At 39.1% G+C, this 12,422-nt stretch overlaps 2 protein-coding genes across 2 annotated transcripts in view; both read left to right on the top strand.

Annotated features, from left to right (window-relative positions):
• aldh1a3 (aldehyde dehydrogenase 1 family, member A3) overlaps nt 1-7,478 on the top strand; it is a 37,064-nt gene extending 29,586 nt beyond the window's left edge. Inside the window, exons 10-13 of the mRNA XM_008282149.1 lie at nt 3,319-3,483; nt 4,545-4,702; nt 6,580-6,654; nt 6,754-7,478. Coding sequence (XP_008280371.1) covers nt 3,319-3,483; nt 4,545-4,702; nt 6,580-6,654; nt 6,754-6,823 — 468 coding nt within the window. The 3' untranslated portion in view covers nt 6,824-7,478. The remainder of the gene's footprint in view (nt 1-3,318; nt 3,484-4,544; nt 4,703-6,579; nt 6,655-6,753) is intronic.
• Nucleotides 7,479-10,167: 2,689 nt separating this feature from the next.
• lrrk1 (leucine-rich repeat kinase 1) overlaps nt 10,168-12,422 on the top strand; it is an 85,260-nt gene continuing 83,005 nt past the window's right edge. Inside the window, exon 1 of the mRNA XM_008282150.1 lies at nt 10,168-10,251. The gene's annotated coding sequence lies outside the window, so the exon portion shown is untranslated. The remainder of the gene's footprint in view (nt 10,252-12,422) is intronic.

The following is a 12,422-nucleotide window of genomic DNA, read 5'->3' on the forward strand; positions in this document are numbered from 1 at the left end:
GTTTGAATTCTGCCACACCCTCTAATTCCCCTCACTCTTCTGACACTCCTCCGTATGTAGATCTTCCTTTGTACCTTCTGACTACCATGACCTTAGCACTGTTTTTCCTGAAGACTTGGCACTGTCACCTCCACCTCACCGACCATACGACAGCACCTGTGCTCCCTCATTCAGCTCCAACGGAGCAGTTTATTGTTGTGGTGGATGCCTCCAACACTGGATGTGAACATCCGGAACAGAAATTTTTTAGCTCTGGTTCTGGCCCTCCAGGAATGAAGAAATTGGCTAGAAGGCTCTACTCATCCCTTCGAGGTCTGCACCAAGTACAAAAACCTTTCTTTCCTTAGAACTGCTTGCGGACTAAGTTCTTGCCCAGCTTGATGGGCTTTGCTCCTGGGAAGATTCGACTTCACCCTTACCTCCCACCTTTGAACCTGGAACAACAAGCCACATGCCCTTTCTTACCAGTTTGTATCACCTGAGGAGGATTCCACACTCTAAATCATTCTCCCCTCATCCTGTGTGGTTGGTTCGGCCAAGTGGGAAATCGAGCAGGTGATCCAAGAGGCACAGCAGGACCACCCACCTCCAGAGGACTGTCCAGCAGATTGCCTGTTTGTCCTCCAATGCTTCAGTGGGGGCACTCCTCCAAAGTTGCCTGCCACCCTGGATTTAAGTGTACCCTCACTCTCCTCTGTCAGTGTTTCTAGGGGCCCACCATCATCTCTGACACCAAGGAGTTTGTTTCAGCCCTTCTCCATCTGTACCCACAGCAAGGCTTCACACCAAGACTCCTCCGGCCTTCTAAGACTTCTTCCTGATCTGTAGTCAGCTCTTTGTTGTGTCACCGCTTGTTATACTGCCTCTTGGTCCACCCACCTGCCTTGGATAGAATATACTCATAACTCCCTCGTCAACTCTGTCACAGGTATGTCTACATTCATGGATGGAGATGGTTTCCAACCTCCACTCTTCCATACACAGGAGGCAGAAGTCGCTTTCCCTTCAGTGCATCATTGTCTTCAACATGGCCATTGAGTCTGGTGAAGAAACTCGGGTGGCACTGACCTGAACAGCTTGTAGACCATCACTGTTTCCCAGCTCCTGTATGCCAACCTGGGTACAAGGTTTGGCTCTCTACCAGAGACCTTCCACTGCACATGGATTCTTGTAAGCTCGCTCCCAGATACAGTGGTCCAAATGAAATAGAAAAGTTAATCAACCCCAGTGTAATGAGATTCAAGCTCCCTCCTGCTTTTTAATGTTTATCCTGCATTTCATGTATCTTTGTCTGTCTCCACCATTGCTCTGCCCTCTCGCCAAACTTCCCACAGTCTCATGTTTAGATCCTCCTGAGTGCCTCACTGTCAGCTGCTGATTCCACTCACCTTTTCTACCACTACTCTCAGTGTTCTGCTTCTGGGTTCAAACATAAACCGAAACCTCACCCTCCTGGCTATAGCTACACCAAGAAGACAAAAGACCACTCTAAGTAACTCTGTGAAAAGGTTATCGAAAAGCAAAAGACAGCGTATGGATACAAGAAAATATTCAAGTCACTTAAAATGGAGTACAGTTAAATCCATCATGAAGATATGGAAGGAATGTGGCAGATCAGTAAATCTGCCTAGTGCAAATTGTCCTCAAAAACTAAGTGACTCTGCAAGAAAGAGACTTGGGAGGGAGGCCACCAAGACACCTATGACTTCTTTGACGGAGGTGCAAGCTTCAGCGGTTTAGATGTCAGAGACTGTGCATACAAAAACTTGGCCTGGGTTCTTCACCAATCAAAGCTGTGTGTGAGAGTTACAAAGAGAGAGCCACTGCTGAAGAAAGTGCATACTGCAGTACTACAAAGCATGAGCATATGGGAGACTCCTAAATCAACTGAAAGAAGGTTCTTTGATCTGATGAGACCAAAATTGAGCTTTTTGGCCATTAGACAAGATGCTATGTTTGGTGGACACCAAATACTGTCCATCATCACAAACACACTATCCCCACTGTGAAGCATGGTGGTGGCAGCATCATGACATGGAATGCTTCTCCGGAACAGGCTGTGGAAGGCATGTAAAGATAGAGGGTAAAATAAAAGCGACATGGTGTGGGGAAATCCTGGAGAAAAACAAGATTCAGTCTGCAAGAGAACTGCATCTTTAAAGAAAACTTGTTTTCCAGCAAGACAGTGACCTAAAGCATACAGCTAAAGCTACACAAGATGGTTTAACAAGATGGTGAACGTTCTGGGTTAGTCAGACCCTGGACCTCAGTCCAGTTAAAATTTTGGGGCTGTTCACTCTTGATCCCAGTGCATCTTGACGGAGTTTGAACAGTTTTGCAAATAAGAATAGGGTACATTTTTAATGTCCAGATGTGCAAGACTGATTGAGACTTACCCACACATGCTCAATGTTGTAACTGAGGCAAAAGGTGCATCTACTAAATACTGACTTGAAAGAGGGGAATACCTATTTATTTTACATAATTTATGCTTTATATTTTTAGATATGTGACATTGCTTTGTAGAAATCTGTTTTCACTTTGAAATGAAAGAAGTCTATTTTGGTAAGTTCTTGTCAAAAAAGCAAAATATTATGGACCATGATTCAAAGTTGAAAAGCAACAAAAGGGAAAACCTCCAAAGAGGATTAATATTTTTTCTAGGCACTGTAAATAGCAAAAACTGCTTATACAACGTGAAATCAATGCAACATTAACCCTTCATAATAATCATAATGGTCACAGAATATGGCAGAAAACTGACCTTACGCTTGAAACTCGCTGTAAAGTTCTGTAAAGCTTAGGGAAGTCACAGATTCAGATGACGGCTCTCTAAGCTTGCTTTGATAGTAATTTCAAAAAGTATGCAGACCCCTTCACTTGCGTGTGACATCTTTGTCCACTTCTGCGTATGTGGGGCACTTATGGGTCATATGAAGTTCACACAGCAGATCACATACAAGTTGCATTTAATAGGAAATGTGAACGAACTCACAGAAAATCGGATTTCACAAAAATATCCGAATTGTCCTGCAGTCTGAACGGAGCCAATCTGTTGGATTGTTAGGTCGGATAATACGCCGTTATCCCTATTTGTGACATAAAATGTCATGTTGGAGTCGGAATCCAAGGCTGTCTGTATGATATGGCTATTTTTAATGGGTTCCATTTGTTTTTCCTAAAAGCCCGTTGGATAGCAAGGTTTTCAGATTGTTAAGGGTCAGATTATTGAGTCACAACTGTACTAGTAACTTAGAAATACACTATTAAACTGTTACATTCCCTTGTCAATTTATGTCTGCTTTATGCTTTCTCTAGATTGACCGACAGCAGTTTGACAAAATTATGGATCTGATAGAGAGTGGTAAAAAGGAGGGAGCCAGACTGGAGTATGGAGGAGGGGCTGTGGGTGAGAAGAGCCTCTTCATTCAACCCACCATCTTCTCCAGGGTTAAAGACCACATGCGCATCGCCAGTGAAGAGGTTATAACTTGTTTTATTGTATTGTATTGTATCTGCGAATCACCCTGACACAGTTACAGAGGTGAACATGTCAGTGTGTAAAAGTAAATCCTGACTTCTGTGAAAATGTGCTTTAATTGCACAACAAACATGGCAGAGAGTTAGGCTGCCCAGCCAACACTAGTGAGGAGTTGAGCACACAAGTCAGGAAAATTTGGGTCACATTGTTTGAATTTGGTAGAATATTGTTTGTGACAACAAAATTCAATATTAGGAGATGATTTGAAATTACTTCCAAATAAACTCCTATTTTCATATGTGTATATATATATATGTGTGTGTGTGTACACACACACATACACACACACACACACACTTGTTCGTAGCATGTATATCGTGGCAGTCCTGAGTTTACAATGACTCTGTGTGTGTGTGTGTGTGTACACACACACATACACACACACACACACACTTGTTCGTAGCATGTATATCGTGGCAGTCCTGAGTTTACAATGACTCCTACAACTCAGAATTTTCTAAGACTGGATCATTGAAACCCATGCATGTTTGTCACAAAAAACAATCATTCATTTTGTTTGTTTTTTTAATAGATTTTTATAGGTCTGGAAATATGACAAAATCACATAAATCTGTTGGGTCAAAAATATAATACTTGATTAAGCATCCCCAGCTAGGCACTTTGGATAGCCATCCACAGGCTTCTGGAATATATATATATATATATATATATATACATATATATATTATGAACTGAGAATTCTTTTCTGTCACAGCATCAGCTAATAGGTTCACAGCCCTTTTGCTGTATGGCATTACTAAGCAATAGAAATGATACACGGAATTACCTTTATGAAAAACTCCTGTATATTGGACTGTGCATATTTCTTTATAATCTATTTTTTAGATACTCCAGTTATTCTTTTCTCAGTTTAAACTACACATTATTTTTTATAAAATATGGAATCATCACAGAGGACAGTATATTCTATCATTTGATTTGACAGTGTGACTAATTTCTCTTTACATGTGACTGGTCTTTATGGATATCTTTCCCCTTCCAGATCTTTGGTCCAGTGCAGTGTATATTCAGTTTTAAGAGCCAAAAGGAAGCAATAGAGAGAGCAAACAACTCACAGTATGGCCTAGTTTCAGCAGTCTTCACAACAAGTATGGACAGAGCTCTCTCTGTGTCTGCAGCCCTGGAGACTGGCACTGTTTGGTAAGTCCCTGTTCATTTTACATTTCCCTGTTTAATACTTAAAAATGCTTCATGTAAATGTCATAGAACATCCAGTTAACATCATAATGGCTTCAACCAATAATGCATTTGATAAAAATCTAGTTGAAAAAATGTTGAAAAAATTGCAAACTCCACTGCCCACACACTATTGCCTTACATACTAAAATGTGCGAGGCTACACCATGTTTATCATACAAAATTCACAATATTTTTCAGCATAGCTTTCTTGCTCAGCCCTTCTTCTACTGTCTTTATTCACTTAACAATCACAGTGTTGTACAGTTGTGAACAAAAGCCTATCCACACTTATCAAGATCATGCATATCATGGCAGTGTTGAGTTTCCAATGACTTCTATAGCTCTAGTTTCTATGATGGAATCATTGAACCACATTCATCTTTGTTTCAAAAGTAATAATGCGTTTGTTCTTTCATAGATTTCTTTATTGGTCACCAGAAAAAATGAGACAATATTTTTGGTCAAAAATATACATACAGCAATAACTCAGGTGTTGTCCACTAATCATGGCCCCTCTATTTGCCGAAGTGTCCTTGGGGGAAGACACTGAACCCCATGCAAGGTGCTCAACGGTCACTGCAAGATCAGGATGAAAATGCAAACTATCACCTGCAGCTGAGAGACAGTTGGTCAGGATTGTCAGGACTCAAACTAAAACCTGAGAGGCTACGGTGCAAGAAGGAAACGTTTTCTCCAGAAAAGGCACCTCAGGGCTCAACTACTGTTGATCACACAGATAAAGAAAAGGCCCTCTGGAGGAAGGTTGTGTGGTCAGATGAAACAAAAATTGATCTATTCAGCCACAATAAGCAAAAATGTGTTTGGAGAAGGGACGATGAGGCCTTTACCTCTGAAAACACCTTCAAGCATGGTGGCTTGATGGTATGCTCTGGGGTTGCTTTGCTGTCAGAAGAGCTGCTGCTAAGTAAAGAAGGAGGATTACCTCCACATTCTTCAGGAAAACCTAAAACCATCAGCCAGAAGGTTGGGTCTTTGGATGCAGCTGGGTGTTCTTACAAGAAAATGGCCTCAAACAGACATAAAAAGTGGTAAAGAAATGGCTAAAGCCAACAAACTATTGAAACTGCACTAATTCTGTCAAAAGAAGTGGTCAAAGACATAACCAGAAACTTGTGGACGGCAACAAAAATGCATAATTAAACTGAAAATGGACTTTTAACCAAATATTGGCATTACTGTAAGCATATTTTTGACCCAGCAGCAATGGTCTGCACTTATACAGCACCTTTCTACCTTAGTGGTACTTAAAGCGCTTTGCAATGTTTTCCCATTAATCCATTCACACACACACATTCATTCACCAATGGGAACAGAGATGCCATGCAAGGTGCTGCCTGCCATTGGGAGCAACTTTGAGTTCAGTGTGTTGCCCAAGGACACTTTGACTGTGGAGGGGATCGAACCACCAACCTTAGGATCAGAGGACAATTGCTCTACCACCTGAGCCACAGGTGTTGGCATTGGCAGGTGGATTTTATGTTTTATTTTTTCATACTGAATTAGGCAAATCATATACTGATATGGGTACCACGAGGCTGCTTGCCTCACCTGGAAACAAGAGGTGTAACTCCCATTTTGGGACATAACTGAAGCAGAAGCAACCCAATGTGGCTTTGAACTTTTGCCCCATGTGCCTTACTCAGCTGACCTGTACTGACTGACAACTGTGCTATGTGGATGGCACCATTTTGCCCCCAAGAATGGGAGTTTGTTTGTTTTCAGTTTTGTGGTTTAGCCTTATTTTTTTTATTTTTTTTAACAAGTTAAAGATGACAACAAATAAAATCAGAACACTGAACTCACTGTCTTTCTGTTAGGATAAACTGCTACAATGCCCTTCATACCCAGACTCCCTTTGGAGGGTATAAGATGTCAGGCAATGGACGAGAGCTGTAAGAACCATCACAGTTTCTCCATATTTCATGTTGTTGGATTATACCTGTTTATTGTGTATGCCCTAACCCCCTTGTGTGTTGTCTCTGTCCCATCAGTGGAGAGTATGCTCTGGCTGAGTACTCTGAAGTTAAAACAGTGACCATCAAACTGAGTGAAACCATATGAGAAGAACTGGGAAAAGTCCAATGTTCTGCACTTCCAGTCACATCAGGCTATATCACAATTCTCTTCAACCCTAACATTCCTATTACTGTCTTCAGTCAAGCTCATTTTGTTGAGCCAATATAGCAGTCTATAGAGAACGTCATAGCACTAGTGTCATCGTTTGTTCACTGTTTATATACTGTAGGTAAGGATAGGATGTTACTCAACAGCTTAATTAATGTTAGTATATAAAACTGGTACTTTGTATATTTCAAAGAATATCCCAATAATTTATTCTAAAGTTCTACGCAAGTATGTGATTTCATACTTTAGAGAAATTAGACACAGTGTTCAGTTGGTATATATCCAACTAAACCATGAGGCACAGCAAGTTAGCACATTTACAGATGTAAAATGTGTCTTCTGCCAAGCATACGATCCGGTATATGTGACAAGTGAAGTTTCGAGTAATAAATTAATAATCACTAAATATTTACTTGGGTTTAAATGGAGTGGCTCTTTCAGTGACATTTACATTTTTACTCATAATTAGTAACCAACTTTGGATTTTTTATTCGGATAACACAAAAACATAAAATGAGCTTCATTAGAGGATGAAACTTACTCATCATGGAGTTTTTCCACTTGTTACAACATGGAAGCGTTCAGACATCTTCATGTTGTCTGTTTCTGCTGTTCATTCAACGTCTTGTCCAGGGTTCTTTTTCACTGAGTATTGTTCTGTTGTCTCTTACATCAGAACAGGTAAGTGACCTGTGGCATCTGTTTTTATTCTATAATTCCTTGTTCACATTTCCTGAAAAGTATTTTCCTGAACCTGCGTTGTGACTTAAATATATAATCTTTGAACAAAGACAGCAGCAACTATCTATATTCCACCACCTATTATCAATATAGGCAATATGGGAAGATCAAGAAAACATTTTATTTATGCACTGTCTGAGTACCTGATGTATGCAGACTTACTTTTTGTTTCAAACCTGGGTGCAATTAAATGCAAATGTTCTTTCTACCTTTTAAATGTTGGAAGAAACTCTGTTTCCTGTCCCAGATATTGCAAAATTTACTTTTCCAGTAACATTTTAGTACTGTTATAGCAACAATGTTATTATTACATGCATAGTGCCATTTAAAAAAAATGTATTTTATTATTTTAATTGTTTTTTGTTTAAATCAACATATATGGTTTGAATGGGAAATAAGCATGTGATAGGTTTTCTCACATTACTTTTGTACCTGAATAGAAATTCTGAATAAAGGGAATCAAAGAGATGTTGTGTATCAGTCTTTGCACCCTACCTATAAAAATGTTAAGTCTTTTATGTGAAAAAAACAAAACAAAAACAAAAACGAAGATAAAGGACATACACATAAACATGTACCTAAGTTAAAAAATATTTATATCCCTTTTCAGAAATTATTGGCAACACCTTTATTTACGACCATGCCAATCAATCTCTGCTTATGATTTTATAATTGCCAACAAGCATGTCTCCATTGGGATTACAGACCACCCCTCTTGTGCAACAATCTCTAGCTCTTTGAAGTCAGGAGGCTTCCTTGCCAGCATATGGTCTTCAGTTGCTCGATGGGATTCGAAGGTCCAATGCTGCAGAAGGCCAAAGTTTCCAGCTGACTGTCTGATGTTTTCCTCCAGAATCTTAAAGTAAACCTCTTCTATCATGTTTACTGAATTTTAACCACATGGGTAAGGTGTTCTTGGAGTTGAATGCTTCTTTTATTTCGCTGACCAAGGAGGACTTCACTTCTTCAAAACAGCTCATCTTGACAAAAATGACAGGTTTGCTTATGTTTTGTGGTTGTATGAGCTAAACATGTCGTTGTTTGTACATATTGACATGGTTTTTGGACAAACAGTCAACCAAGAGCTGTAAATCAAATTTTGGCACGAGTATACATATGATATGCATAGATAGATAGATAGATGGATAGATAGATAGATAGATAGATAGATAGATAGATAGATAGATAGATAGATAGATACTTCATTCCTCTACATGGGGACATTCACTCTTTATTCAAATAAAAGATATGCAATAGCAACAAAAAATAAATAAAAGTAAACTAAAATTAAACTAAAGATTGGGTAAAGAGCAGGATGTATAATTAAGGTGCATGGTGTATAAAATATCCCTAAACATTTCTTTAGGGATATTTATATAGCATGGACCACATACTACATGATTTACTAAAGGGCCATGACAGACATTTGATGGTCATTTTTTATTGGCCACAAATAGAACTGGCTTAGTAATACAGAGAACTATACAGCTAATTATGTTACAATGATGGAGGAAATGTTAAAAAATAAATAAATATGTGCTAAAGTCTTTATAGTACATTTTGGTACATTGTGCTTACAGTATGGATGTTAAAACAGAAGGACAGTTTTGGGGAATAATTTCACCCACTGCAAATTGCTTTGTTCTTGAAAAAGTGTTTGAAAAATCAAAAACTATATTATCCTTATTGGAATTTGTAAATTGTTATGATTTATTTCTTATTGTCATTGATATCACCAAATGATACCCAGAAAACACAGAAAAACATTTTGCTGTAATTTATGCCTGTGGCTAAGCACTTCAGATGTATGACCTTGAGTTTAACATTGACCTTTCGTCCAAGGTCAAAAGTCACATCACCAATATGTGTCTGATTGCGATAAGAAACTATGAGTTAATCTTACACCTTTTCCAAATTGTAATGGATTAAAAATCTGGGATGATTTAAGACCTTCAGTGTGACCTTGACCTTTGTTTCAAGGTCATATATTATGTCATTAGTTTATAGGCCTTAAAAATCTTCCTAAGTTAGTATACTAAACTTATGTCTTACTGTGCATTTTCAGTCACGCAGTGTATTGACCCCAAAATCTAATCACTCTGAGAAGGGAACATATGGAGGTCATGTATGAAGTTTCAGGTTTAAACTCCTCTCCTGTAAAGCTTTAGACTGTTAACAGGCTCCTGCCCCCCACCAAAAAAACAACAAACAACGACACACACCAGCACCATTACGCTACAGTTGCCCAACTATAAAAACTAATTATTAATTGACATTTACTTCGTTATGTCATTGCATATGTGCACTTCTGAAAGCAAAGATCTGGTGAAGACGTTATAACTTATTGTCTTTGTTCAGGACTCGTCACCGGCTATTATTTTGAAATACTATCCCGGATGTGCTGTTTTTAAAAAAAATGGTAATATTGACGTTATTTTGAAAATGACCGGAGACTCCGCTGTTGCCTGTCGGAGTCCGCGTGTATCCGGATTGGAAAGTTTTGCTGGTGGAATCAGGAAGTCTAGTGATCCGCTGAGAGCAGCGCACCGAGCCGCTGAAAGCAGCACACCGAGCCGCCGCTGCTGGAGCCCGTCGTGATGCTGCCTGGACCTCCGGACCGAGCGGTGAGCCGGGTCACGCTGCTTCATGTCTGTTGTCTAAGCTGCAATCAGTGCAGTGGTTTGTTAGATCTGGCATGTGACGCTATCACTGGAGAAAAAGAAACTAATCCCGATGTAAAAATCTGCTTCTCAACTTAACATTTTCCTGACTTAGTTCATTTGCACTCTTCATTGCTGTGATTTTCAAAACATCCCGGTTCTGACATGTCTGCACTCTGCAGCTTGTCCACGCACCCAAACACTGCGCAGCTGGCTGAGGTAAATTATGTAGGAGTGAAATCTGACTTATTTGTAGAAGCTGAATCTTATAAATAACTTGATTCTCAACATTAGACCAATTCTACTTGTCGGAGGGAGAGAGACTGAGGAGACAAGGGCAGGAACAGACATTCAGAGAATCAGTGGCTATATTTACAGAAGGGCCCGCCTACAATCACTGTAATGTCATGTAATGTCATGGCTCCATGCAGGCACTGAGGAGGAAGGTTTCAACTGAGTCTGCCCGAACTCACAGGAACACTGTGGTGAGGATGGAACAACTGAATAAACTACTTACTTCTGCACATAAAACGTCTTATTTTGCAGATTGTTAGAATCATGTTTTTCTTGCCTCTGTGCCCTGTTTGTCCACACAGATTCCGAGGTTTGGTTTCCACTAGGGGATGTCTCTACTAGGGATCAACCAATACGTTTGTTTATATATTCTTTAGGGCAGATGTTGATATCGATTATTGGTAATCAAGAAAGGCTGACAACAGATATTTGGAATCAAAACACATTAAAAGTTATTCATTAACAGCTTGTGATAGCAGATAAACTATATTTTATAACTAGGTTTGTTCATTAACGAGGATGAATGCCATTACGAAAGCAACAATTTAACAAGCGCCTTTCAACAGTCTCTTTTGTGATCGAGTTCCAAATAGTTTCAAGCTGTTCCCACAGACTTGCTTTAGATTAAACTTTTCTTTGAATGTACTACATCCCAAATTTGTTCCATAGGATTCAGAGCATGACTTTGCTTGGCCAGTCCATCAGTTCCAGTACTCCAGATTCCTGTTTCTTGGTTAAATAGTCTCTGCACAGCTTTGAAGTATGCTCAGGCTCATTGTCTTGTTGGTATAAGAACCCACAACCAATCAGATTCAGTCCGGAAAAGGTTTTCATGATGCACTAAGGTGTTGTCGCAGTCTCTAGTACTTCAGATCTTGAGGTCTCTGACATCTGCTTCAGTTAACTTTATGTTTTATACCCTAATCTGAGCTGACTCACTGGGCTTCAGAAAGGAATCAAACATAACATTCAACCACTAAAACTAATTTGTGTGTTCAGGACTGCAATTAAATAACTATAATTTGACATCTTAATAAAAAAAAAAAAATAATGTGCTTTACAGTTTTCTGTTTATTTTTTTTATTTTTTTTGCAAAACAGTACATTTGAAAATTCATGGATAACAATAGTAATTATATAGAATAGAATAGAATAGAACTTTATTTATCCCTTTGGTGGAAACCTCAGGGAAATTGTTGATATCTTGGCATTAAAAATATAATTTGGATTAAAGACTGGGATATTAAACATTACAGAAACATAATAAAGGATGTTAGTAATTACCAATGCTGTTAATTTAGGGCAGCTGTGGCATAAACCCTACACTGGGTGGAGGTCTAATACATGTGTTGAGCACTGTACATTGAATTGTATATAATGCAGGGAACCTTTCATTTATATTGAGACTTCTTCATGAATAAGGATTATAATTACTGAATATCTACAGCAGAGATCAGAGGATAACATTTGAGTGCCACTTGATTATAGGTAGATCAACTGATTGAGATCAATACGTTTGTCTCCTGCACTCTGTCTGCTTTTCCTCTCAGTTCTGTCACTTTAATTTGCCCCAAAGGTCCAGACCCTGAAGCATTATTTCTTACTGTTTTTCAGACTGTTTCAGGGTAATTTGCTGCTGCCTCCTAACTTAGCTGCTAGCCATTAGCATAGCTTTAGCCACTGTGAAAGAAGCTAATGTCATGATTTGTGGAAATGTCTGCTAGAGAGACATGTCTGTCAGTTAGAACAGAGTGTCAAAGATAGTCTGACTTTAGAAAGATGTTACATTACAGTGTCATATTGTTGAGTGAACACCTGAACCAGTCAGCTGTTAGATCAGGT

Source organism: Stegastes partitus, unplaced genomic scaffold, assembly GCF_000690725.1.
Source record: "Stegastes partitus isolate 25-593 unplaced genomic scaffold, Stegastes_partitus-1.0.2 Scaffold260, whole genome shotgun sequence".
In the NCBI taxonomy this organism is placed as follows: domain Eukaryota; kingdom Metazoa; phylum Chordata; class Actinopteri; family Pomacentridae; genus Stegastes; species Stegastes partitus.